This window comes from Balaenoptera ricei, chromosome 2 (assembly GCF_028023285.1).
Source record: "Balaenoptera ricei isolate mBalRic1 chromosome 2, mBalRic1.hap2, whole genome shotgun sequence".
Lineage (NCBI taxonomy): Eukaryota > Metazoa > Chordata > Mammalia > Artiodactyla > Balaenopteridae > Balaenoptera > Balaenoptera ricei.
The window spans coordinates 47,531,120-47,554,578 of NC_082640.1; the positions used below are offsets into that span (position 1 = coordinate 47,531,120).

The following is a 23,459-nucleotide window of genomic DNA, read 5'->3' on the forward strand; positions in this document are numbered from 1 at the left end:
TCGCCAAATCCCTGAAAGCCCCGGCCCCCTTCGTCACCCGGGGGGCTTCTAATCACTCCGTATCGATTTCTCTAACTCTTTTCATCCAGTTGAAGACACATCTTAAAACACTCCAGCCCGGAGTGTGCTCTGGGCTTTATCCACACTAATAAAATGATTTACCCTTCTCTCTGCGCTCTCCTCACAGAGGAAAATCGTTCGAGCCCCGGCTATTTGTGTGTGATCAGTAAATATTTAGTGCGGTGACATCCTCAGCTAGGCTTCTGATCGATTCGGGGCCCACCGGGAGGTGCGCACGGTCAGGGCGGGGCCGCGCCGAGCCCGCCGATGGGGCTCCTCCCGCCCTCGCCGCTGGCCGCTGATTTACGGCCTCTGCAACCAGCAAAGGGGGGGCGAAAGCGCGCCGGGAAAATTGGCTTTTCAACCTTTTTACTTTTGACATTCAGCTGCCTCCCCAGGCTCTAATTCTCGCCCTACTCCCCCCTCCCCACCCCAACCAAGGGCGCCCAGTGCGCCCCGCGCGCCCTTCCTGCGGCAGCGCGCTGCGCTCGCGCCCTCGCGGCCCGGGGACCACCTATCACAAGCCTACGCCTCGACGCGGGGAGGCCCAGGCCACTGCCCTGGGAGTCGTCGCCTTCGGGGTGAAATGCACTCTGCCCGCCCACACCTCAGAGGGTCGAGGGGTTGTGGAGAAGCCGAGAGCTGCGGTGGCCCGGACGGGGAGCCACTGTCCTCGCTACCCTTTCTCAGACCCTCAGTCTTTTCCCCACTTCTGTGGCTGGTCCTCGACGCCCCTTGGGCCGGATGGCGTCGGGCGGGAACTTTACTTTCCTCGCAGAGACGCTCCCGTTTCCTTAGAAGCGGAAAAAGCGCTTAGCTTGGAGGAGTTGGAAGGGGGCCTCCTGCCCTGATCTTGGCTGCCAGAGGGTTGCGGCCGCGGCAGTGACAGTGTCCGCGCCCCCCCTGGCCTTCCCGAGGCGCACACTCCTTCCTTACTTCAGGGCCGCGCCCTGAATCTAGACACCAGGCAATGGGCCCGACCTGGAGTAAGGCATGGCACGCTCTCGCCCCCTCCTACGGACCCACCACCTCGGGCCGCTGCCTTGTCAGAGTAGGAGGATGTGAGAGATACTAACCCCCTGGGCTCCACCGCTCTCCAGTCGGGGGCGCGGGCCTGAAAAACTCCAACACTGTCGCCCACCTGTTAGCGGCCCTGATCCCCTCTCACCTGAGGCCGGGGCTTCTGCAATTCCCCCCGGGTCCAGGGAGGGAGGTGAGCCACCTCGCTGGTTCACGCACCCCTCCCCAGCGCTAGCACCCTCTCCTTTGTCGCACACGTGATTTTCTAAACCGCTTTATCTGCAGACTATATCTTTATACTAATGCATACTTAATTGGTCCGTCTTGACTGTCCATATAAAACAATTTAATTAGGGTGCTTTCTTGCTTTGGAAAGCAAAGAAAAAAATCTGCCCAGTGCTTATTGTATTTAGCACCAATACAGGCAGAAAATGTAGCACAAGTTTTTGGTTGAAAGAGCACCTCTGTGCCCATTGAAGGGCGTTGATCCGAAAAGACAGAAAGGACAAGTAAAATCGATTTGAAGCGACCCTCTCTGTCCCTTTCACACCATTCAGAAACTCCATTCCTTCTAAGACAAAGACCAGCGCCTTGGGAATTCTCAGGGAAAAAGAGGACTCCAGTCCCACAAGCCTAGGGCACTTTTTAAAAACCTTCAATATTGCACTTAAAACCCGCTCTCGGTTCTGTGCCCCCCGCGTGCGGGTTTCACTGGCACCCCCTCCGAAGCGTCAGGCGGCGTGGCTGACAACCCCCCACTCCTCTGCGGGCTCGGCCTTCTGGCCAGGCCAGACCAGGCTTTTAGGGTTAGTGCAGCCCTCACCTTTGACCCCCAAGATCGAAGTGGCTGCCACACTGCAGAGTGCAAAGCTACAACTCAGGCCAGAGTTAAAACAAAACAGCAAAATATTTCTCTACTCCCAAACCCAGGGAAACCAGTTCTGGTTCGGCCGCCTGAGCCACCTTACCCAGTAATACCTCACTCAACCTTTTTTTTTTCTTCTTCTTTTGCAATGAACTGCCCTAGCCACCTCTAAAGGAGGGAACTTGGGTTGTCAGGGCTGCATCGCTGGGTTGCGGTGAGTTGTCCTCCATTAGGAACCCAAACGCCAGGTTATCCGACAGGCGCCCTGGCTGGGGAAGGCAGTCATCGATCAGACCTGGCAGGAAAGGGAGGAGGGAGAGGAGGAGAGAGGAGGACAAGGGGAGGGGAGGAAAGAGGCTGAGCTGTGATCACCTTCACCTGCCCTGAGCCCGGCCCCCCTGTTCAACTATCCCTCGACCTTCTGCTGGGGTTAAAGGGGGCGGGGGTGAAAGGGAGGGGGGCACCCCCAGTTACACAAGTGGCCTCCTTCTATAAGAGAATGAGTTCATCACCTCCCCAGAGAAGCCTCACCATCCATCCACTCGTATAACTAATGAGACAAACCACAAGGAAAAACTTCTGTAGCCCATATTTATGGTATTAATGAATAGTTAAAAAAAGATTTACACTTCTTATGATCAATATTCTGAGTTATTTCCCTCAAAGTATATAATTACAGTGTCTTCAGAGTTTTCATCATTGTTTGAGGTGGCAAAACCATTTGTAATTTTCATTAGCCAGTAAACATGTAATTAACATTCAGCACTGTGTTTAACTTAATTCCTGTTTAAGACAAGGACAAGAAGCAGCCGAAGAGGGTTAGTTCCATTTGTCAAGTCTGACATACATCTTACCATAACAGTTTCCTAAAATAAAAGATCCGTGTTTCCCCATTATTCTTCTCTTAAAACAAAACAAAACAAATCCATTAGTTAAAACTGTATTAAACTGCGAGGGGAAGCATAGTTTATTCTCAATTTTTGCTAGTTACTGTATTCCTGCTTCCTTTATTCATTTTGGGAGGTGGATGAAGGGAGGGGGTGAATTAAGCATACATTATCTGAAGACAGAAAGTGGGGAACCCCTCCCCCAAAAGAGATAGGTTTCCTCTTCAGGAAAGTTCTAGAAGGGGAACTGGGAAGGGGGGGCATGAATCTTCAGGGGAGAGGGAAAAATCACTTGGGGGGGGGGTTGAGTTAAAAGTAGAAAATGAGGATTTCAACGGATTCCTAGGAAAAATGTTGCCCTCCTGTTTCAAGTTCTATCTTTGATCTAGGGTGAGGGGAGCCTGTCTGCCAGTCTGTGAGGCTGCTGCTTTTTTCCCCTCCTCTCCCACCTCTGTTTTTTTCCAACTTGCTTTAGGATTAGCCTCCATCCCTCTCGACCCCAAACAGTGGAATTTGGCTGTGCCTTGGGTCGTCTTTGCTCTGCAATATCGCCTATAGTTGTTGGCGGTTTTCTGCTGAGGCTGAGCCGTTAGCTCCAGCCTCCGACTAAACTCATTAAGTTGGGAGATTTTTTTCAATTGGACGGGTGTTTTTAAAGTCTCGTCTTTCCAGCCCCAAACAAGGTGTAACAACGCACTCTTCCTTCTAAGGAATGAGATGAGAGACAAGGATCACTCCAGACATCTCCTACCTACGGTTTGGGGTTTTTTTTCTTAAAGGCGAGGCTTGCATTCCTCAGCAGCTATGTACAAAGCTCCCTGAAAGCTCGTCTCTCTAAAGTTACTGTGCAGGGCTTTCCAAGGCTGAGAGCGCCTAATACATGGGGAAGCACTTCCCTGAGGTGGAAGATCTCTCCCTTCACCTTTCCTCTTTTTCCCTGCAGGCTAGTGCCTACTTTTTATCAGTTTGCACAATCGCTTAGATAAACACCGAGGAGGAGATTCTCTTTAATTATCAAAGACACATCTTTTCAGGGGGCCAACAAAGCATTTATTTCACCCGCCAAACTAAAGGAGAGTTATTCCAGTTTAGAAGGAAGATGCAAGCGGTTTGGGACCTTGAACAAGGCAAATATGGTTTTGGTATGTTTACTTACAGTATTTTTTTCTCTCTCTCTCTCTCTCCTTTCTCACTTTCCTCCTTGTGCTGTGTGGGGTTGGGGATGACTTGGGGTTTTTCAAAAAATCGGATTGCTAACGTGTATGAAATGCCTAGGACTGTGGTTTAAGGTGTTCGGGGAAGAGGGGACAGTCAATTCAATGCCTTGCCATATTTTATTACATGTGTGCGGTAGGAGAGGTGGTGGGGGGCGGGAAGAAGGGGAAAATACAATTGCGAAGCTGCCAAAATATGATTAAACCGAAGCGTAAAGACTGCGGTGCCTCCCATCTCCTCAAACTCATTTCCTTCGCTAGAGCAAACTAAAAACCAGTCCTATAAACGTGTTTTTCCAAGCAATAGACGACTCGGTTTTCTAGCAAAGGAGCTGCTAGGCTCTCACTAAGCGTCAGAATTTACTGTTCGATCTGCCTCTGCGCTGTATTTTGCAACCTTGTGCAACTGACATCCAGCCAGGCAGGGAGGGAGGAAAGCTCTGCCCGGCGCCCTCGGCCGCGGCTCCGGGAGGAGAGCGCTCGGTTAAGCTAGGAGAATCGCAACGAGAAGGGTACTCACCATCGGGCGGGGTGGTGGAGCTGGCGTGCGGATTTCAGGCAAACGTTTACCTTTTTGCTGTCTATTACAACCGTGTCGGGCTGACTTAAGCAATTCTGTTCTCTGTCCAGAACGTTCAAGGAACGGTTCCTCATTTTTAAAAAGCCAGCGAGAGAGACGACAGAGACAGAGAAAGAAAAAAGAGAGGAGGGGGTGAGGGGGACGCACATAAACCCAGTTCAGAAAAAAAAAAAAAATCATCACCTCTCCGCCAGTGACTCAGGAAACGCAGAGGTGGCGAGATCGGAGTTCGGTCCAACCAAGCCAGAGCCAATTAATTTTAAACCCTGAAGAATTATTCAGATTAAAATGTACAGAAGTTTCATTCTGCTATGCCTACGTGAGCTCAAAGTCGTTTCCCTTTAAGAGCTCTTTTCTTTTAAAGTTGCGTTTTAGGCAGCGAGGACTCTTACACTAGGGGGCAGACAGATACTGTACTTGCTCCAATCTTAAGCAATTTTTTCCCTCCCAGCATATGCTCTGATTTAGCACTGTAAATTTTTCAGAGGACCCAACTCTGACAGCCCCTGGTGATTTTCAAAGTACCACAAGCCAGTGGTTAAAAATTGCATTGACTTGGAAGTTCAGAGAGACACAATGGAAGCCCCTTTCTCTATTCATGGAGCTCCAGTGTGGTGGAAGAGAAAAACACACACGGACTAGATTGAGGGGAAGGAGGAATTCAATGAATCCTGGTGGACAGAACTGGTTTCTACTGAGTTCAGAGTTAATCTCGACATTTGCTGGGGTCTGTATTCATATTATGATTTAATTTGTGGAGAATTACAGCCACTTTCTGGAAGAAAATCATATTCCTGGGTGGCTTTTTTTCCCCCTACAGTAAAACAAATGTTTTTTCAACTTTCTCCGGCCAAATTAAAGCTTGCCATTCTTCTCATTAAAATAAATTTACATCTGCAATAAAAGACTGGGCTGGATTGTCTAAAAAAAAAAACAAAACAGCAACAGCATATTGATATTTATCTTTTAGCCTTAGAGCTGTTTTAATCAAGGAATATAAGCATCTCAGAAGAAGACATTTTAAAATATTTTCTCCTTGTTTTTCTTCTCAGTCTGCAGTCTTCTCCCTTCTTCTATACAATAAATTAACTACAATTTTGAAATGGTCATTTTTTTGTTTGTTTTTGTTTTTTAGCTTTTTAATAGCACCCCCATAACTGAATGAGTCCTAAAATACAGAGTAAAACACCTCTGACTTATTGGCAGCCCTGTGGTTGTATGCCTAGCAGGATCCAGAGCTGTAGGAGATGGTTGGGAAATCCTTCATTTTAAATCTGAAGCCATCAGAGCGTACTTCAAATACCAAAAATCTCAAAGTGTCCTGGAGAAGCTCTTCTTCCTCAAAAATTTCCGACTGCATGTTTGTAAAAGGTGATCTTGCCATGGAAGTGTCTGCACCCAAGAGGCGAGTTTAGGATTTCCTTATAATCAATTATTTTTATCTTCTATTAAATTGAGATGGGGATGCCCATTAGATTTTCTGTCTCAACCCCAGCCCTACCACATCTCTGCTGAGTTTGCCCCTAATCTGCTGACATTTGTAGCATTAGGAAATTCCTCAAATCATAGAGGTTGAAAAGAAAAAGAGTAAAAAAAAAAAAAAAAAAAAAAAAAGCACAGCCTTCTCCGAAATGATTTCTTTTCCATCCTTCTTGTCCTCTTTAGGAGAAAGTTATATTGTGTCTCTAATCAACCTGAAATTTTCTGCCTGGCTTTGCTCTATGGCAATCTCATTACACGCCAGGCTCAGTGTCCACTATAGTTCTTTTTTTTTTTTTTAAACAACTTCCAAATAATCCCAGCACCTGCAGCTTTAGTGAAATATGTGATTTCAGCGGAGGAAGGGTGAGGGCTAAGGAGGTTTCAAGAATGAAGCATAAGGAGAATCTTTCCTTCCCTATAAACTAGCGCCTATCTGCCTACATCTTCATTTACTTCCTACCTCGTATTCTCCCCATGTGTGTAAAGGGTATTGAATGCAAAGTACAATCTACACATGTCAGTTATATGTATGGTTTATTTTTTTTAATCCTTCATCACTCCGATTTTTTAAACTATCAAGGATGCTTTCCTATGGTCATTAATTTACTCTTTATGTGTGTTCATGTTTCTGGAAGCTTAACATGTTTTGTGTAAAATATCTTAATTGTTCATAAACCTGGTTGGATTACCAGTCTACAGTTTTTTCTTGGTGCAAAGAGTGTATGATGGAGTCACAATTTTGTTCTATAAATTTTGAATAATCATAATCCACTAACTGGTCAAAATCCAACAGACAGGTTACTGATTTGGAATACAGTGTGTTCTGGGGGGCAATTCTAGATGTTTGATGTTTAAAACCAAAAGCCCTGGAATTCAGAGACATAACTGGCTGGATGATTTTAGCACATTGAGCAGAATGGCACAGGAGATGAAGTTGTTCTCATTGCAGTGAATCTCTTGAGGAAGAATATGGCTTGTGCGTGATTCCTGTGAGCTGTACTTGTTATTATTCCCAACTTGGGGCAGAATCTCTGGGTGTGTTTTAATGACTGTATGAATGCTTAAAAGGAACTTGAGGAACAATGAAGTCGTACTCAACTGTTCTATTACCTAGAAGCATAGTCGCTGAAGCCTTTGTCTGTGTACATTGACAAATGCGCATCTGATATATGTACGCTTACATGTGTGTACAGAGGGTATGCACAGAGGACGCTGGGAGGCTGCCTCCGCTTGTCCATCAGCGGGCAGAAAGGTCTTTTCACCTCTCACCAAGACTGGGTGTGTGGCAGGACGTGGGATTGGGAGTTAGCTGAAACTAACGAGAGAGGATAAAGTTGAAGAAAATTAATTGTAATTGCATCATGACAATGAGATGAAGTCTATTTCTGCTTCTCAGCATCCGAGATGCTTTATTTGAGCAATTAAAATGTCAGGCCCCATTCCTGTGAAATGTTAACCCTACAAGGAAAACACAGCCACTGAAAGGTTCCTTTTCTCTAAAAAAAACGAAAGAGAGAGAAAGAGAAAGAAAGAAAGAAAGAGAAAGAAAGGAAGGAAGGAAGAAAGAAAGGAAGGAAGAAAGAAAGGAAGAAAGGAAGGAAGGAAGGAAGAAAAAATAGCCACCAAACCAAGCAAGTGATCAGAATAGACTAAGGGAAGGGTCTACCATCACCCGGATTTGACCAAATGTTTCGTTTGGAAAATGCCTGCAAGCTCGGCTCGAGGCACCTTCCCATCCTCACCCACTACCCCTCTGCAAAGAAACCAGGGAACTTTTCTCTTTCTCTGGCACTGTGGGCATAAAGATGCGCTGGGAGTCCCGGGTGGTGCGCGAGCGACGGATTTGGTGGCATTGCCAAGTTGCGGGAGTCGAAGTCCTCGATTCCATCCAAAGCCTCTCGCGGAGCCTTTAAGAGGCGTTGTGTGTGCGCGCCGCGGTCCTCTCCCCTCTGGGGCGGAAACCTCGGGTGCGGGGTGCGGAGAGAGCTGTGGCCGCGCGCCCGGGGCCGGTGTGGGCCCATCCCCCGCTTGGCAGTGGCGGCGGCACAGTCGCCCCCTCCCCGCCCCCCTTCGCCCCCCTTCGCCCCCCTTCGCCCCCCGCGCCCGGGCCGCGACACCGCTCGCGCTAGGACCGGGCTGAGCCCGCGGCCGCCATGGCGGGGCCGCCGCGCTCCGGCCAATGACGGCGAGGGGGCGGTGCGCGCGCGCCTGGCCAGGCCAACCCCGGCTGCTGCCTTATAAGGCGCGCCGTCGCCATGGCAACGTGCGCTAAGTTGCAGCAGTCGTGTCAAAGTTCACTATATAGAGAGCTCAGTGAGCTGATCGCGGAGAAGCCACTTCTGCCAGCCCCGGCGCCTATAAATCGCATTCCCTCCCGCGCCCCCCTTTTTAGCATATTTGATCACTTTGATTCTCTGTTCTTTTCTCTCCGCGGTGTGTGTGTGCGTGCGCGCGTGTGTGTTTTCTTCTCCTCCTCCTCCTCTCCCCGAGTTGTCTTCTTTCTCCGGGTGCCGTGCTGCCTTTTTTCCCCTCTTTCATTCTTTCTCTCCGTCTTTTCCTCCCCCCTCTGCGCACGAAGGATGTGCTTCTAGGTGGTGATCTGCCCTCCTCTCTCTCTTTTATCATTTCTCCCCCGCCGCCGGCGAGTTGACTCTTTCCCTATGTGTGTGAGGCGGCGGCGGCGGCAGCAGCAGCAGCAGCGGCTCCGGCGGCGGCAGCAGCGGCAGCAGCGGCTTCAGCGGCGGCGGCGGCGCTAGACGCGGCGGCTCCGGGCCTGACCCGGCGGCTTCGGCGGCGGCGGCGGCGGCTCCAGCGGCGGCGGCGGCCCAGGCGGCCCGCAGGGAGCGGCGAGCGGCCTCTATCCGGCGAAAGCGGGCGGCGGCGGCCGGAGCAAGCGAGGCGCGCGCCGGGCGCCTGTGGCAGGCGGCGGCGGCGGCCCAGAGCCAGGACGACGCCGCGCAGCGCCCGACGCGGACCACTTTCATGCTGATTCCCCCGGACCCGGGCAGCGCTCCGGCCACTCCGCGGGCCGCCGGCCTCCGCCCCGGCCTGCCTGGCTCTCTGGGCGCGCCCGAGACCGGCGCCTCTGCTCTCCTAGTCCTCCTGATTTCGATGGCTTTCCTGAATGGCTGACTGTGGGCTGCCCTGGACTTGGCCCCCGGACAGTCGCCTCTCCTCCTCCTCCTCCTCCTCCTCTTCCTCCTCCTCCTCCAACTCCTCGGCTGCACACCAGCTCTGAGAGCGAGAGAGTGAACGAGAGAGGGAGGGAGAGAGTGAGAGCGAGGGAGATCTTTGGAGAGATTTTTTTTTTTTTTTTTGCCTCCTACTTCTGTCTTGAAGCCAGACAATCGACTTGCAGCTCTCCCTCCCCTCCCTCTCTCTCCACGTTCTGCGCCCACTTGCTCTCCCCCGGCCCCATCCCCTCCCCTCCCGGCGGAAAGCCCCCCGAAAGCAACAAAGCTGAGCCGAGAGAAACAAACAAAACAAACACACCGGGCCAGACAAGCAATCGACAAAACTTTGCAAAGCAGAAACAAAAAAGGAAAAACTAACCAACCTCAACCAACCAGACCCCGAGCCACCCGGGGCGCCCTCTCGCACCCTTGCACACACAAAAGGCGGCGCGCCGGAGCCCGAGACCCGGGAGCCGCCGCCGCCCGCAGCCAGGGGAGCAGGAAGTCCGGACGCGGCCCCCATAGATATGGCAATGGTAGTCAGCACGTGGCGCGACCCCCAGGACGAGGTGCCCGGCTCTCAGGGCAGCCAGGCCTCGCAGGCGCCGCCCGTGCCCGGCCCGCCGCCCGGCGCCCCGCACACGCCACAGACGCCCGGCCAAGGGGGCCCGGCCAGCACGCCGGCCCAGACGGCGGCCGGCGGCCAGGGCGGCCCTGGCGGTCCGGGCGGCGACAAGCAGCAGCAGCAGCAGCACATCGAGTGCGTGGTGTGCGGGGACAAGTCGAGCGGCAAGCACTACGGCCAGTTCACGTGCGAGGGCTGCAAGAGCTTCTTCAAGCGCAGCGTGCGGAGGAACCTGAGCTACACGTGCCGCGCCAACCGGAACTGTCCCATCGACCAGCACCACCGCAACCAGTGCCAGTACTGCCGCCTCAAAAAGTGCCTCAAAGTGGGCATGAGACGGGAAGGTATCGGCCTCTCATTTCTACCCCCCTCGCTTGGGGTCCCGGGGCCCTGGGTGCGTTTGGCTAGCCTGCTCTGGGTAAGGACACGGAAGCCCCAAGCTCTTCTCTTCGTATTGCAGCTGAAAGGGGTTTTATACTAGAAGCAAGTTCTGCATTGGAACCCAGATCCCCAAATCCGCATGCTTTGGCCGACTGATTTCCTCTTCTACTCTCTCTTCGGGCTCTTTTCATTTTCTTTGCATTGACTGCCAGTTCATTCGAGTTCGCCTTTCTGCAAGTGATGGGGTGTTGTTTGTTGTTGTTGTTTTAAAGCCTGGTTTACTTCTCTCTCTTTCCTCTCAGTTTTTTTCTCTCTCCTTGTTTTTCCTGCATGTTCAACACATGTCCTTCCTCCCCACCCCTCTCCCCAACACCCACCCGCTCAAAAAAAAAAAAAAAACCAAAAAAAAAAAAAAAACCCAACAACCTGAGATTGTACTTTTGTACAGGAGGTTCAAATTACAAATGGCAATTTTACGCACTTCGCCGTATTAACGCTGCCGCCCGGGCAGCACTCATGTGACCCTCCGTGGATTAACATTCGGCTGGAAAAAAAAAAAAAAAACCCTCTGTTTTCTTTTTTCCTTTCACTTTTGAAAGGAGGAGAGCGCGATAGGGAGTAGGGGAAGGGTGGGCGAGGGGCTCTGGGCGGCTGCTTTCGCTCTGCGCGAGTTGGGTCTTTGTGATATGAAATTCGCCAAGCGCCGCAAGCAGTGCTCGGCCAATGGCGCGCTCGGCGCCGGGCGCGGGCTCCGGGTTGGGGCGAGCGAACGCCGCGGTTTCTTTGTGTTTCTGCGAGAGCGACTCTCCCCGTCCGGCGTCAGATAACAGCTCGTGCCCGAGCCTGGCCGGCTTTCCCCGGCCCTCCCGGGCCCTCCCCGGGCTGCGCCGGCCGCCCGCTCCCCGTCTCTCCCCGGCTTCCTCTCGCCTCGGCCGGCCTGTCTCTCCGCCCTCTCCCTCCGTCTCTCTTCCTCCGAGCACACCGATTAGGCTGCCGCCAGACCTCGGCTCTCAGCTTGTCTCTCACCGGGGGTGGCCCGCGGGGCTGGGGTTGCGGGGTTGAGGGGAAAGCGGTTCCGGGGTGGCCACAGGCCGTCCGGGGTGAAGCCTGGTGTCTTTTGCAAAAGCGTCTCACCCTTCCCCCAGCCTCGCCCCTCCCGCTCCCTCTCCTCCAATCAATAAAAAATATCAGCCGTTTAGCAGTAAGGAAGAAAGATGCCCCCAGAATGCTCCATCCCTCCCATCGTGCCGGGGACCGCGAGGCAAAGCGGCCAATTCTGGGTCCTCGGCCGCCCAGCCCGGAGTGGGCCTCCGAGGCCAGTGTGCCGCCCTGGCCGCCAGAGCTTGCCTGGGTGGTGATTTGAGAGGAGTGCAGCCGGGCTCCCGGCGACTCCCAGGTCTGTGGCCCTAGCGCGCTGGTGAGAGGGGCAGGCCTGCCTGTTCCTGCGCCCCGCAGGGTCTGGGTCAGGTGGGGGTCGGGCTGGGGCAGACCCTGCCGGGGGAGCAGCGGAACGAAGCTGGTCATTAACTGCGGAGTGTCTCCTTTCCTCCCTGCAGCGGTGCAGAGGGGCAGGATGCCGCCCACCCAGCCGACCCACGGGCAGTTTGCGCTGACCAACGGGGACCCCCTCAACTGCCACTCGTACCTGTCCGGATATATTTCTCTGCTGCTGCGCGCCGAACCCTATCCCACGTCGCGCTTCGGCAGCCAGTGCATGCAGCCCAACAACATCATGGGCATCGAGAACATTTGCGAACTGGCCGCGCGGATGCTCTTCAGCGCCGTCGAGTGGGCCCGGAACATCCCCTTCTTCCCTGACCTGCAGATCACCGACCAGGTGGCCCTGCTTCGCCTCACCTGGAGCGAGCTGTTCGTGCTGAACGCGGCACAGTGCTCCATGCCCCTCCATGTCGCCCCGCTACTGGCCGCCGCTGGCCTACACGCCTCGCCCATGTCCGCCGACCGGGTGGTCGCCTTTATGGACCACATACGGATCTTCCAAGAGCAAGTGGAGAAGCTCAAAGCGCTGCACGTCGACTCCGCCGAGTACAGCTGCCTCAAGGCCATAGTCCTGTTCACCTCAGGTAGGAAGGAGCCCTGCCCTCTCATGCCCAAGCGCTCCTAGCTCAGAGTTAGGGCCTAAACTCTTCGGAGCCCCCAGAACTAGCCCAGCCTCCCCCTTAAAAAGGCAAACTGTCTGTGCAACTTGGAATGGGAACTTTGCATAGCTGTTGGGGCCCCACCAGGCCTGTCCTGGGGAGGGGGGAGAGGATAGGAAGGCTGGGTTGCAAGAAGGATGCTTCAGACACAGACTCAAAATAGGCCATGGGGAAGCCTCTCAGGCCTGTTCCCCTCCCACCAGACTAGGATGCATGCTTCTGCTCCCTCCCTTAGCTCAGGCCCTCTGGGCCAGCTGAGCCTGTGGACTCTCCTCTACCCCATGGCTTTCTCTGTCACCCTGGCTGAGCCTCTAGAAGATGCCCCTAGGCACTGGAGCAGTCCTGGTATCATCCCTGCAGGGGAAAGTTTGCCCCTGCAGGAGAAAAGTTTGCCTGCTAATTCAGTAGGAGTTGGAGCTCCAGGCACATCCAACCTGAGGGCAGCAATTTTCAAAATCATATTTTTATTAAAACAGTGCAGACTGCCAGGAGAGGGGAAAGAGCTGTCAGAAAGGGGCAAGAGAAAGAAAGGGGCCATCATAACTCTTCAGAATGCCTGTAGGGGGTTGAAGACTCTGGCCTCCCGCTTCCTCTGCCCAGGCAAACAGTTAAGGCAATTTTCAAACAACCCAAAGTGTATGCCAACTTGGGCTGGGTATGAGTATTGCTGGAGCTATAAAACCATCATTGACTGCATTATGAAATCTAATTAGTTTGCAGGTAGTTTAACCTGTGTGAGTAATAGACCTAATATTAATTAACTCTTGAGGCCAAACGATTGTTGAAGGTGTCTGGCTTACCACTTTGGGCCACACCTGAGCCTTTTGGCTGCCTCCAGGCTGAGTTCAGCAGAGCCCAGGTGGGTTGAAATCACCCTTTCCACATTCCTGTTCTAAGTTGTCAGCTGATCCCTTTGTCACGGCTGAGAGGGGAAGGGGTTCCCAGTTCAGGATAACAAACATCTGGACCTGGGTAGGGCTTGGAACCTAGTCACCCACTGCAGGTTTTGCAGCTTGTAATCAGGACACGAGGAGAGCTGTGGAATTCCTGTGGCAGACAAAAAGATCCACAGTCTCTTCCTTACTGTTCCAAGGAATTCTAGGGGCCCAAGTCATTAGCTGAATCTATTGCAGGTTCTGAGTCCTTAACCCACTGTCTTTTACATATTGCTGCTCTTCACATAAAATCCACTGCCTCCACTGCCACCCCAAATTCTGCCTTTGAAAGTCCTTAGGTAGTCAATTAAAGGACAGTGTCTGGGCAAGGAAGAGCTGTATGCAGAGGCTTGGATCTGGATTATTTTTCTCGGGGGACCTGTCATAACTAGAACATTTGCCTGATGCAGAGGTACAGGCAGGATCTTCCCCTAGCCTATAGCCACCTTCACCCCTTCCCAAAACCCTAACCCAGCCCAAGTTCCCAGACCATCTGGGTGGTGGTTCATTTCTTGATATGCTTGTTAGCTCTTAGACTTACCCTTGGTCTTCCAAGGAAAGAAATGCCTGATACTGTCTTAACAGTTTAATGTATTACTATTTGCAAAATGTAGAGGCCTGTGTGGAGAATGCAAATCACCTCACAAAGAGATAAAGGTTCCTGTTATCTGATTCTGAGACAGTCCGCTGTAAGAAGGAGTCCTATGCAAACAGATCTGTTAATTCCTGATCACAGACACCAATGCATTCTGTATACATGCAAAGTCCCAGATCCACACATGAGGAGATTGTATGTGTGTTCTGTTTCTTGGGGTGGACGTGGTGGCAGCTCTTTTTGAATATCTGCTTTAAGAACTCACAGTATGCATGTGTTAGCCCTCGTCTTGCCTGGGGAGCCCCCAAAGGTCAGGTCACAACCTGCACCGCCTTCACTGAGAAGCCTCTCATTTCAAAGGCACTTATTGTATTTTCACGTATCCGAAAAAGAAAAGTGTTTTCCTGAAGATAACGGGGAGGGGTCTCTTCTTGGAGGGACCTGGGTTTAAAAAAAAAAAATAAGGGGGGGGTGGTAGGAGAAAAAGGGAGAGAGAAGAAAAGGAGGGAAAAGAAACAGCTCAAATGAACAGAGAGATCACAGTTTGCATGGCTGCCCTTCAATAGGCTAAACTGACAAGATCAGTTTTAAAGGGCCACTTAAATCAGTTTCAAAGACTGGAGAAAAATGAGTCGCCCTCTTTGGGGAGAATCTGAGGCTGGGTCGTGGGCGCCATTACCCGGGGTTGGGCCAGGTTGTTGCCCCCCCCCCCACTATATAATTATAAACCAAACTGTTATTTACAGAGGAGGAGGGGGAGGAGCACTGACAGTTTTGGTTTCATCTGTTTGTCTGTCTGTTTACTGACCTGGGCCAGATTTACCCAATGCACTTTGCTTGGGCCTCCCAGTGACCAAGCCTGAGGACTCGGACAGGGAAAGCCTGCAACGCATTGAGCTGTGTTTTATTTTAAAGCAAATACCCCAGGACCATCTCTTGCGGTCCCCGCCTCCCCAAACCCCCACCCCACCCCAGTTTTCAGTATGTAGGCATTTGCTCCAACTCCGGTTGGGGCAGTTTGACAGAGCACTGTACACACACCTCATGTGACCCATTTCAGACCTCTTAATCTGATGACTGAATTCTTCGTCTTCTTCTTCTTTTTTTTTTAAACTTTCTTCCAGATGCCTGTGGTCTCTCTGATGTAGCCCATGTGGAAAGCTTGCAGGAAAAGTCCCAGTGTGCTTTGGAAGAATACGTTAGGAGCCAGTACCCCAACCAACCAACGCGATTCGGAAAGCTTTTGCTTCGCCTCCCTTCCCTCCGCACGGTCTCCTCCTCAGTCATAGAGCAATTGTTTTTCGTCCGTTTGGTAGGTAAAACCCCCATCGAAACCCTCATCCGGGATATGTTACTGTCCGGCAGCAGTTTTAACTGGCCGTATATGGCAATTCAATAAATAAATAAATCAAGATAAGAAGGGGGAATGAAACAGAAAGAAAAGGCAAAAGACTGGTTTGTTTGCTTAAATTCTTTCTATTAAGAAAGGATATAAAAGGATGTTACAAGTTTGCTAAAAGAAGAGAGGGGAAGAATTTAATGGACTGTGAATTTCCAAAAAAAAAAAGACTGTCAAATGAACTTTTACAGAATGCATTAAAAAAAAAACAAAAAAACAAAAACTCCTGTGTCGGTCAGAACAACTTGCTACTTATCATTTTTGTATAAAAAGGAAATTAGTCTTTTTCTTTTTTTGGTAAATTTTGGAAAAATATTGCTAAAAGTGCATTTAAGGAGATTGGGAGAAAATTAGCAGAATGGAGAAAGTAAGTCTTTTTTTTTCCAAATTATTAATTGTCCTGTGTCTATGTACCTCTAGCTGTTCTTTTTTGTACTTTTCTGGTTCCAAACCAGTTTATTCTGTGGTTCTATAATAAGTTTTGATATAATCTTGGCTTCTTAAAAACTGTGTATCCTTAAAATATATGTTCTGCAAGAATTAAAACTCAGTCCATGAAAATATCATAGGAAGACATAAAACTTTAAAAGGCAACTCAAAGATGATGGAAACGCACTTACAAGTGGTGACCAAAAATTTTAGGTGAAGTTGAGCACTCTAATTTGAGAACTGGAGGAACCACATACAACACTTAACTTCCCCTTCCCTGCCCACCCCCCCCAAAAAGATACCATGACAAACCTAGCTTTTTAAAAATATTTTAAGAAAGAGAATGAACTGTGGAATTTATTGGCAGCCAAGGAATGTGTCCAAGACACATGCTGAGGTTTTGAATAAAAAGTGAACTTTTGTAATTTGAATTGGGTCCCGCTTAGTTCTTGAATTGTTATGAAAATCCTATATCTGTTTGTATATTTGCAAACCCTTTGTATTATAATTGTTGATATTTTCCCTTTTTAAAAAATACCATTGAAATCAGCATGACAAAATAACACTGTTGGCACTTATAGGTAACGTGATTGATTCAGTATCTTAGAGTTTACAGTTTGTGTTTTAAAAAAACTGAAGGTTTTTTTTTAAGTGCAACATTTCTGTATACTGTAAAAGTTATAATAACTGAACTGTTTGGTCGAGTCTTTGTGTGTTATATTCCAAGGAAAATTGAAAGTATTCAGAAATTAAAATATTATTTGATATCTGAAACCTGTTTGGCTGTCCCCACTCACTGTCTTTCCTTCGAGAAGCCCCTGTGAGCTCTCACTGAGCTGGGCCGGGGGCTCTATTTGTTTACTCCCCTCAGCCAGTTTGTTCAAAGGTAGACTAGTGTATTTGCCTGTTTAATTTGAGTGTGTGTGTGGGGGGAGCTGAAGTTAATGGTTTATCTATGGTTTAGGAAGTGCCATACTGATATAGTAAACCACCCCCATTCACCTAATCCTTCTTTTAATTAAAAATGGATTTTCCAGGAAAAAAAAAAAGGCCCTTATATTTGTCACACTTAAGTGCCTGCTTAGGGAAGGTATTGTGAAAAGTATTAGAAATCTTGAGATCAGTATCTATTTTATGATCAGGAAAAAATACTGTTTTGTACATTTCTGACAGTTACGCAGAAGACCGTTCAAACAAGCTATCACAGCCTTGTAAATAGAAGGCAGTTGTTTGCAATGAGTTTTTCCTTAAGTAGGTGTGATTTTTAAAAATATTCTGTGGTTCTCATCTAGTGTGGTTGTTGAGAGGATTTCAAATTCAGTGATATAGCTTAGAGCGGCTGAAGGGTTTATTTTTAATGTATATATGATAACTTGCAGTTGGCCTTCCTCCCCCCTCCCCCCGTACGTTCATTCTGTGAGAGCATGACCACAGGTCAAGGGAATCTTTTCCATTGGAGTTCTGTACATAAAAACACATCGACATTTTGACATTTCAGATTGTGTAGATGCAGTCTGTACTGCTCTTGGGATCCTTTGTCCTTAAAAGCCAAATTAAGAAAAGGAAGAGAAAGAAAGAAAAAGAGAAAGAAAGAAGGAAACTTTACAGGGTGTGTGGATTTGGAAGTATCTTGTTTTGGAGTCTTTTCCTCTTTCTCTTTTCCTGGTTCGGAGGAAGCTCGGTGTGTGGGAGCTTTTGCAATTTTTGTTCCTATTGAGGCTTTGCAGCAGCCCCACCACTATCCCGTGCCGTGGTTTGATTTTAAAAGGGGGTGGTGGGTAAGGGGATGTGAAAAAAAAGGGATCATTTTGTAAAGTGTATTAAACTTTGATACTCAGTTCCAGTCAATACATGTAGACCAGAAAAATCTGTCTGATTTGTGCATTTGAGCGGAGTTCTCCATCTGACCCTCAGCTTCTTTCTGTAGATATATACATACATAAATATAACTATGTTCTTATGGCAGAACATCGCTGACCTCTAGATCGAGGTTTTGTAGGTTGTTTTTTTTCTCTTGCAAGTGCTATCCATGTGAGTGTGTGAAGTTTCTCTAATAAGTAAAACACAGGCCCTTTTCCTTGTTTGTTTTGTGTTAGTTTATTGTAAACAGCCATTTGTTGTAAATTATTATTGGCATTAAATTATAATTTATGATTTTCAAAGCAAAAGACAGTCCCTGTTTTATTATGCTTTAAGCATGTGTTCTAGACGTTGGAAATCTCTCTCTCACTCTCTCTAAGTTTCAGCAGTGAGCTTGGGGTCTGCGAAGCAGAAAAACAGGACCAAAATTTTTTCAAACGGTTAAAACAAAACCCCTTGTATATGTTTAGAGTGGCCGGAGGAGGATCTGTTTAGAGTCTTGAGTTTGGTTTAAGTTTATTGCATTTAAAGAAAGTTTTTCTTTTCACGCTGAGTTAGAACAAAAGATCTTTGCTGCGACTGAATTGGACAAAAGACGAGGGCTGGGACCCAGCGAGTGCGTTCTGTGTGAAATTGACGAGATCTTTAAAACTGCTAAACATGGCGACTCTTTCCCTTTAAGTGTCTCTTTTTCCTTGCTGGTTTTTTTTTTTTTTTTTTTCTCCATCTGATCTGAGCTCGCTTTATTTCTTTTCCCAACCCCTCTCCCCCTCCTCCTGTTGGTGCTCGGGGGAGTGAGAGAACCCAGTTAGAGGCGAGATGCAACAATAGTCTGAGGAGGGAGAGAGAGGGAGAGAGGGAGAGAGAGAGAGAGAGAGGGAGAGGGTCGGTCGCTGCTTCTCGATACTTTGAAACAAACCTGGGGGAAGCCTAAGCTGGGGTGGGGGGTACGGGACGGTGAATTCTAGCCTGTTCGCTCGGCTCGCGGTCGCCCTGCCTCGGCCTTTTACCAAGAGTTCTCTCTGGGCCGCCAGGGGCTGGGGCTCAAAGTTAGCGGGCGACGTCCGGGGCTGGTTCCGCGGAGACCGCTGGGTTAGCATCCGGCAGGCTGCGGGGACGGGAGCCTGGAGTTGGCAGCAGCTGCGGAGAAGTGCCTGCCCCCCCCAGCCCCCGCCCCCCACTTACGTGCGGCGGAATTCCGCCCGCGCCCCCGGAAAGTCCGGGGTGCCGGGCGCGCGGAGCTGCACTCCTGGGATGTGCATTAAGCGGCGACGGGCGGGGGGCGGGTGCGGGGGGCGGTCAGGGGGAGCTCGAGCGTGTGAAACTCTGCCTCGAAGCTCGCTTTTGACTTGGTCCTATGAGCTGAGCCAACATGGCGTCTCCCATTGCACCGCGAGCGCCGGGCTGCCAGGCACGGCAGGGCCGGGTAATAGAAAACACATTGGTTACCAAAAAGAAAAAAAAGGGGGGGGGGCGGCTAAAGGCCATTCCATCTGCAGGCAGAAAACCCTCTTTTAAACTCTCTGGCGAGTGAGTGCGGTCCTCGATTATTCTGTAATTAAAGCAGCAGAATTACTGGGGAACATATTGGTGACACAGTGTCCCCTTCTCTGTTCGCCCCCTCCCCCTTATAATCCGGAGAGTTTATTTCAGGCCTCCCCTCCCAACAAGAACCAAATGAGAAAAAGTCTGTATCCTCAGCCGTGATCTTAAATGTTTGAATGGTATGGGGGAGGGGGAGAGGCCAGTATTAACAGACCTCGGTCAGTTCTCGCGCTCATTAATGCAGGGGCTGCGCCGGGGGGTTGTGTCGGGGCCTCCTCCGAGCTGGGGGGTGGGGACCGGGCTGCGATCCCCGCCGGACGTGGGCACAACTTGCTGCTTGCATGGCAAACTTAGAGGAAAGCTGGCTTTCTGGGCGGAGGGCTGACTGGGGGTGCGCAGGGGCCGAGGGCTGGTTCCGGGCGGGCGGTCGTAGGCGCTAGAAATGTGTGAGCCGGCGTGGACGGCGCCCCTGACAGGAGCACTTCACAGCGGGGTATCCCCTTTATCTAATAGGTTTGAGAGGAGGCGAGGTCGGCCGTGGGACAGACCTGGCCGCCCAGAGAGGGTCTTCTGAGAGCCTCTGGAGAGACAGTGGCTTGGCCCGGGCTGAGCCTTCAGCCGACGGGGGAATCGCCCCTTACGTCCAACTGCAACTCCAGCCCAGGCCTGGAGACCCTTACCCTCAGCCGCCTGGGAGGGGAGTGAGGTACTCTGAATTCTGGGCCGCGTCAAGATTTATTGAAGTTAGGTTTAAAAAACGTGCTTCAGATGATTTTTCCCATTTTCTCAGATTTCAAAGGCTCCCTGCAGTGCGGCTGCCTAATTAATGGTGAAATTCAACTAAATCTAATTATGCAGTAATTTTAAAGCAGTTAGTGCTGGGCGTTGGTTTGTAATAGGACCCCAGTTTTTTAAAGTTTGCTTACTCTGTTGGTTTAGGGGAAAGCTATCTTTTGTAAGGCAAAGAAAGACGTGGAAATAGTTTTACTGCGTGAACTGGAGGGCTGAGAACGGCCCCCACCCCCTCCATTTCCATCCCCACTTCTATCTCCCTTCCCTTCTCTCTCTCTCTTTTTTTTCCCCCTCTCTCAAACTCACGCTCAAAAACTGAGCTAGGTGCTAACCCAGGCAGGGGACCCGGTTTCATAGCCAAAGGGGAAAGAGAATTTTTCATAAGGAGACACAAAGGGACTTGGTATCTGCCCTCTTGGACGCATCTGTAAATGCCCGAAAACAGGGAAGGGACTCTCATCTCTTCTAATAGAGAACAGATTTCCTCTCCTTAACATCCATTGTCATTAAGGCGAAAAAGCTGACTCTTGGAGTTATAAATCTTATCGTCCTTCTGATAACACACTTGTAATAAGTTAGCGTCTTATTCAAAGTGAATTGTAAAACTGCCTCATTTAATATGGCATCTGTGTCATTAAAACTTTTCATCCCCCCACCCCCTTGCGTCTTGCAGGCTTGGCATTCGAGCAAGCGCCTAGGTGCCTAGTGGGCCTCTGGGGTAGGACCAAGGGAGAGAGAGGTGTAAGAGATAGGCTACCCGGATTTAGCCTGTGGATCTTAGTCTGGGGTGAGAGACCCCTGAGGCAGAGAGGGCCTGGCGAAGGGGGTGGGTGCTGTGTCCCCCTTTCCCATCCCCCGGAGCAGCCCCTTCTAAATGACGTTCCTTGAAAGAAACATGCTTGTGATTAGCTAAGCAAACACATCTGCTTTCGGAGTTGGGCCTTCGTTAATTAGCTGAACAAAGGGCCGTTTTGCTTTTTACCTTTTGCTGGGGGAGAGGGTGTTATTTCAGGAGTGTCGCGGGCCCTCCTCTTTTCAATTGCAGCCACGACGTTAATTTTATTGGGATTACTGATGGGAAATGAGGTGGCGCAGGCTTCCGAGAGGAAAAGCTTGATCATTACCCCCTTTGGAACTATATTTTTCCACCCAACCTCCTGCTCGCGAGGAGGGGGTGGGGGGCGAACTACGCAGCAAGTTCGGAGCAATTGGAATCAGGCTCGCCGTCCGCTGATATCGGGTGACAGAGCGTGTGTTGAAGCTGAACTCTATAATTTGCGCCTCTGTTTCTTTATTAGGCCTGGACAACGAACTAATGAGCTTTGGCCCAGCACAGTGTCACTTGTATTTATTTTCTTACGGCAACTTTGAGATAGCGGAAGTGTTCCTTACCAGGAGCCAGAGAGGGCCCGGAGTCCTGACTCAGGCTGTCCCCGGCCGGGGTTGGTGACTGCGTCCCCGGGGAGCGAGGGCGCGGCGAGGACCTGCGAAGAACTGACGGAGCCCGGGGACTGGGCCTTTAGGTGAGGCCCTGGGGCGCTCAGGAGGGGGTTAGGCCCTTTGTAGGCCCAGGCATTCCCGCAGGCCCAGCTCCCTGAGGTTGAGGTCGTCAAGGGGCGCGGGGCTAGCCTAGGGCAGGTCCCCAGGCAGGATGATCGTCGGAGGTGCAAAGGTGGCTTGCTCCCTCCTGGCGCCGGGCGGAGGAGGGATCCACAAGCAGAGCGTGTCGGGCCAAAGAACCCTTGGAGCGAGCGGGACTATCCCACCCCGAGGCCAAAGCGTCTGTCTGCTTTGTGTTGAGGGAGGCCTGGCTCAGCTCTCTGGTTAACTGGTTTGGGGGTGGGTGGGGGAGAGGATGCTTTAAAGGAGCTCGCGGGGTCCTGAAGTGCGGGGGCTTCCCTTCCCTCTCTCCCTAGTTTGCTCCAAAGAGTCTCAGTTGGAGAGGGCTGAAATAAAGTAAAAGAGGAGTTGGGAGGTGGGGACCGAAAAGGGTCAGCGGAGGCAGCACGAATATCCCTTGTGCTGTGGCAGAGAATAGGAGCCCCCCACGCGGAAGGGGGGGTGGGGTGCAGGGAAAGGGGAAGCCCAGGGAACTGCGAGGCGAGCCAGGACTTCTCCTCTCCGCAGCAGTCGGAGACTTCCCGCGGCTCCCGCCTTGCTCCCCGCCAGGCAGCCCTGGCTAATAACGCCCAGGCTCTGTGCCCCCGACCGCCCCATCTCTCCTAGCTCCATCCCTCTGCCTTACTAGCCCCCTCCCCACCTCTTCCTTCCTTCCTGCAAATGGGTGTTAACGTAGGTCTTTATGTTCTGTCTATAACTAGGATGTAATCACGCGCCCCATGCCTCTCTCTAAAAGCATTTAATAAATGTCTATTAAAGCGCTACAAATGTAAGATGAATTTAGTGGCGCGGCTGCCTCCCTGAATCCGAACGGTAATGATGGATTTATCAACGGGGATTCGCCTTCAGCACAGCAAGGGAGGTTTACTCAGCAAATATGTCGTTGAGCACCCACCCAAATACAATCATTTGACCCCCTGCGGGCGTTAGCCACCTCACCCCTTCCGCCACCCGCCTGGTGGGCCAGGGTTGCCCGGAGCCAGCGACGGCCCGAGGACCAGAGGAGCACCGCCCCTCTCCTGGCCTCTCGCCCCCTCCTCTGCCTCCTCTCGGCCTGCGGGTCTCCTCTTCTGGCGAGTGGGGGACCTGGCTTGCAGGTTTGGACGTGGGGAGTGGGTGATAGCAATATTAGAGCACACGACGAAGCGTGGGCTGTCTTGGTGTTGCCGACTCACATCAGTGGGCGCCTTCGCGCTCCTCTTGGTTTTTAAGGGGTAGCAATTGTTCCTGAGAGTGGGCTCTTGAGCACTCAGGCTTTGACCAAATCTTAGGTCGTGGGATCCTCGCTGGGCCCCCAGCCCATCCCTGGGCAGCATTCTAGGTGAGACGGCTCGAGGACAGAGGCCTCGGCCCCCAGGCCCTCCGAGGGCGCCAAGTGTGTCCAGAGTGGGTGCCTCTAGTGCCCACATTCTCCATGCTCCCCGGACCCGGCCAAACCAAACCAGAGGCTGCTATTTGCCAAGGTTAGGGTGTAGCCCCCAAGGCAGAGGGCAAAACTTCCAAGTCTCTTCCCCTAAACAGATCTGGCCTCTCTCCCACCTGCCCTGGCAGGGCCCACCGGCCATTTTAAAGTTTCTGTGGCTGTGGATTTTATAGAATTTGGTGCGGACTGTGATTATTAACGCGTACAAACCCCAGTGACCACCACCTCTTTCTTTTTGTCTTTTATCTTTCTTTGCGAGGGGGAGGAAAGTGCTGGCCTGTTCCATCAAGCCCAGTTCGCATTTGCTTTGGCCTCTGATTTCTTTCTTCTTTGGAAATTTCATTGAGATGTCTCTGTACTTCGCTTGTCAGTTATCTTTGTTCCTTTTAAATAAAGGGCTTTTAAATGGACTTAT

The 23,459-nt window shown here is 50.9% G+C and overlaps 2 protein-coding genes across 11 annotated transcripts in view; one reads left to right on the plus strand and one right to left on the minus strand.

Annotated features, from left to right (window-relative positions):
* LOC132359159 (uncharacterized) overlaps positions 1–5,007 on the minus strand; it is a 41,051-nt gene extending 36,044 nt beyond the window's left edge. The window contains exon 1 of one of the 9 annotated variants that reach the window (XR_009500742.1): positions 4,567–4,991. Coding sequence is in view for 1 of the 9 variants with exons in the window: in XM_059912577.1 (XP_059768560.1) it covers positions 4,567–4,775 (209 nt within the window). In the remaining 8 variants the exon portion in view is untranslated. Of the gene's footprint in view, positions 1–3,988; positions 4,033–4,566 lie in introns of those variants that run through there. The other 8 variants (XR_009500745.1, XR_009500746.1, XR_009500741.1 and 5 more) reach the window with 8 other exon arrangements.
* NR2F2 (nuclear receptor subfamily 2 group F member 2) lies at positions 3,489–17,972 on the plus strand. 2 transcript variants are annotated; one of them, XM_059912575.1, is made up of 3 exons: positions 3,489–3,974; positions 11,844–12,371; positions 15,101–17,972. In XM_059912575.1, the coding sequence occupies exons 1-3, from the start codon at positions 3,932–3,934 to the stop codon at positions 15,373–15,375; spliced, it is 846 nt and encodes a 281-aa protein (XP_059768558.1). In that variant the 5' UTR covers positions 3,489–3,931; the 3' UTR covers positions 15,376–17,972. The 2 variants fall into 2 exon arrangements, with proteins under 2 accessions (XP_059768558.1, XP_059768557.1); XM_059912574.1 differs by lacking the exon at positions 3,489–3,974 and adding an exon at positions 8,923–10,250.
* The last annotated feature ends 5,487 nt before the right edge of the window (positions 17,973–23,459 follow it).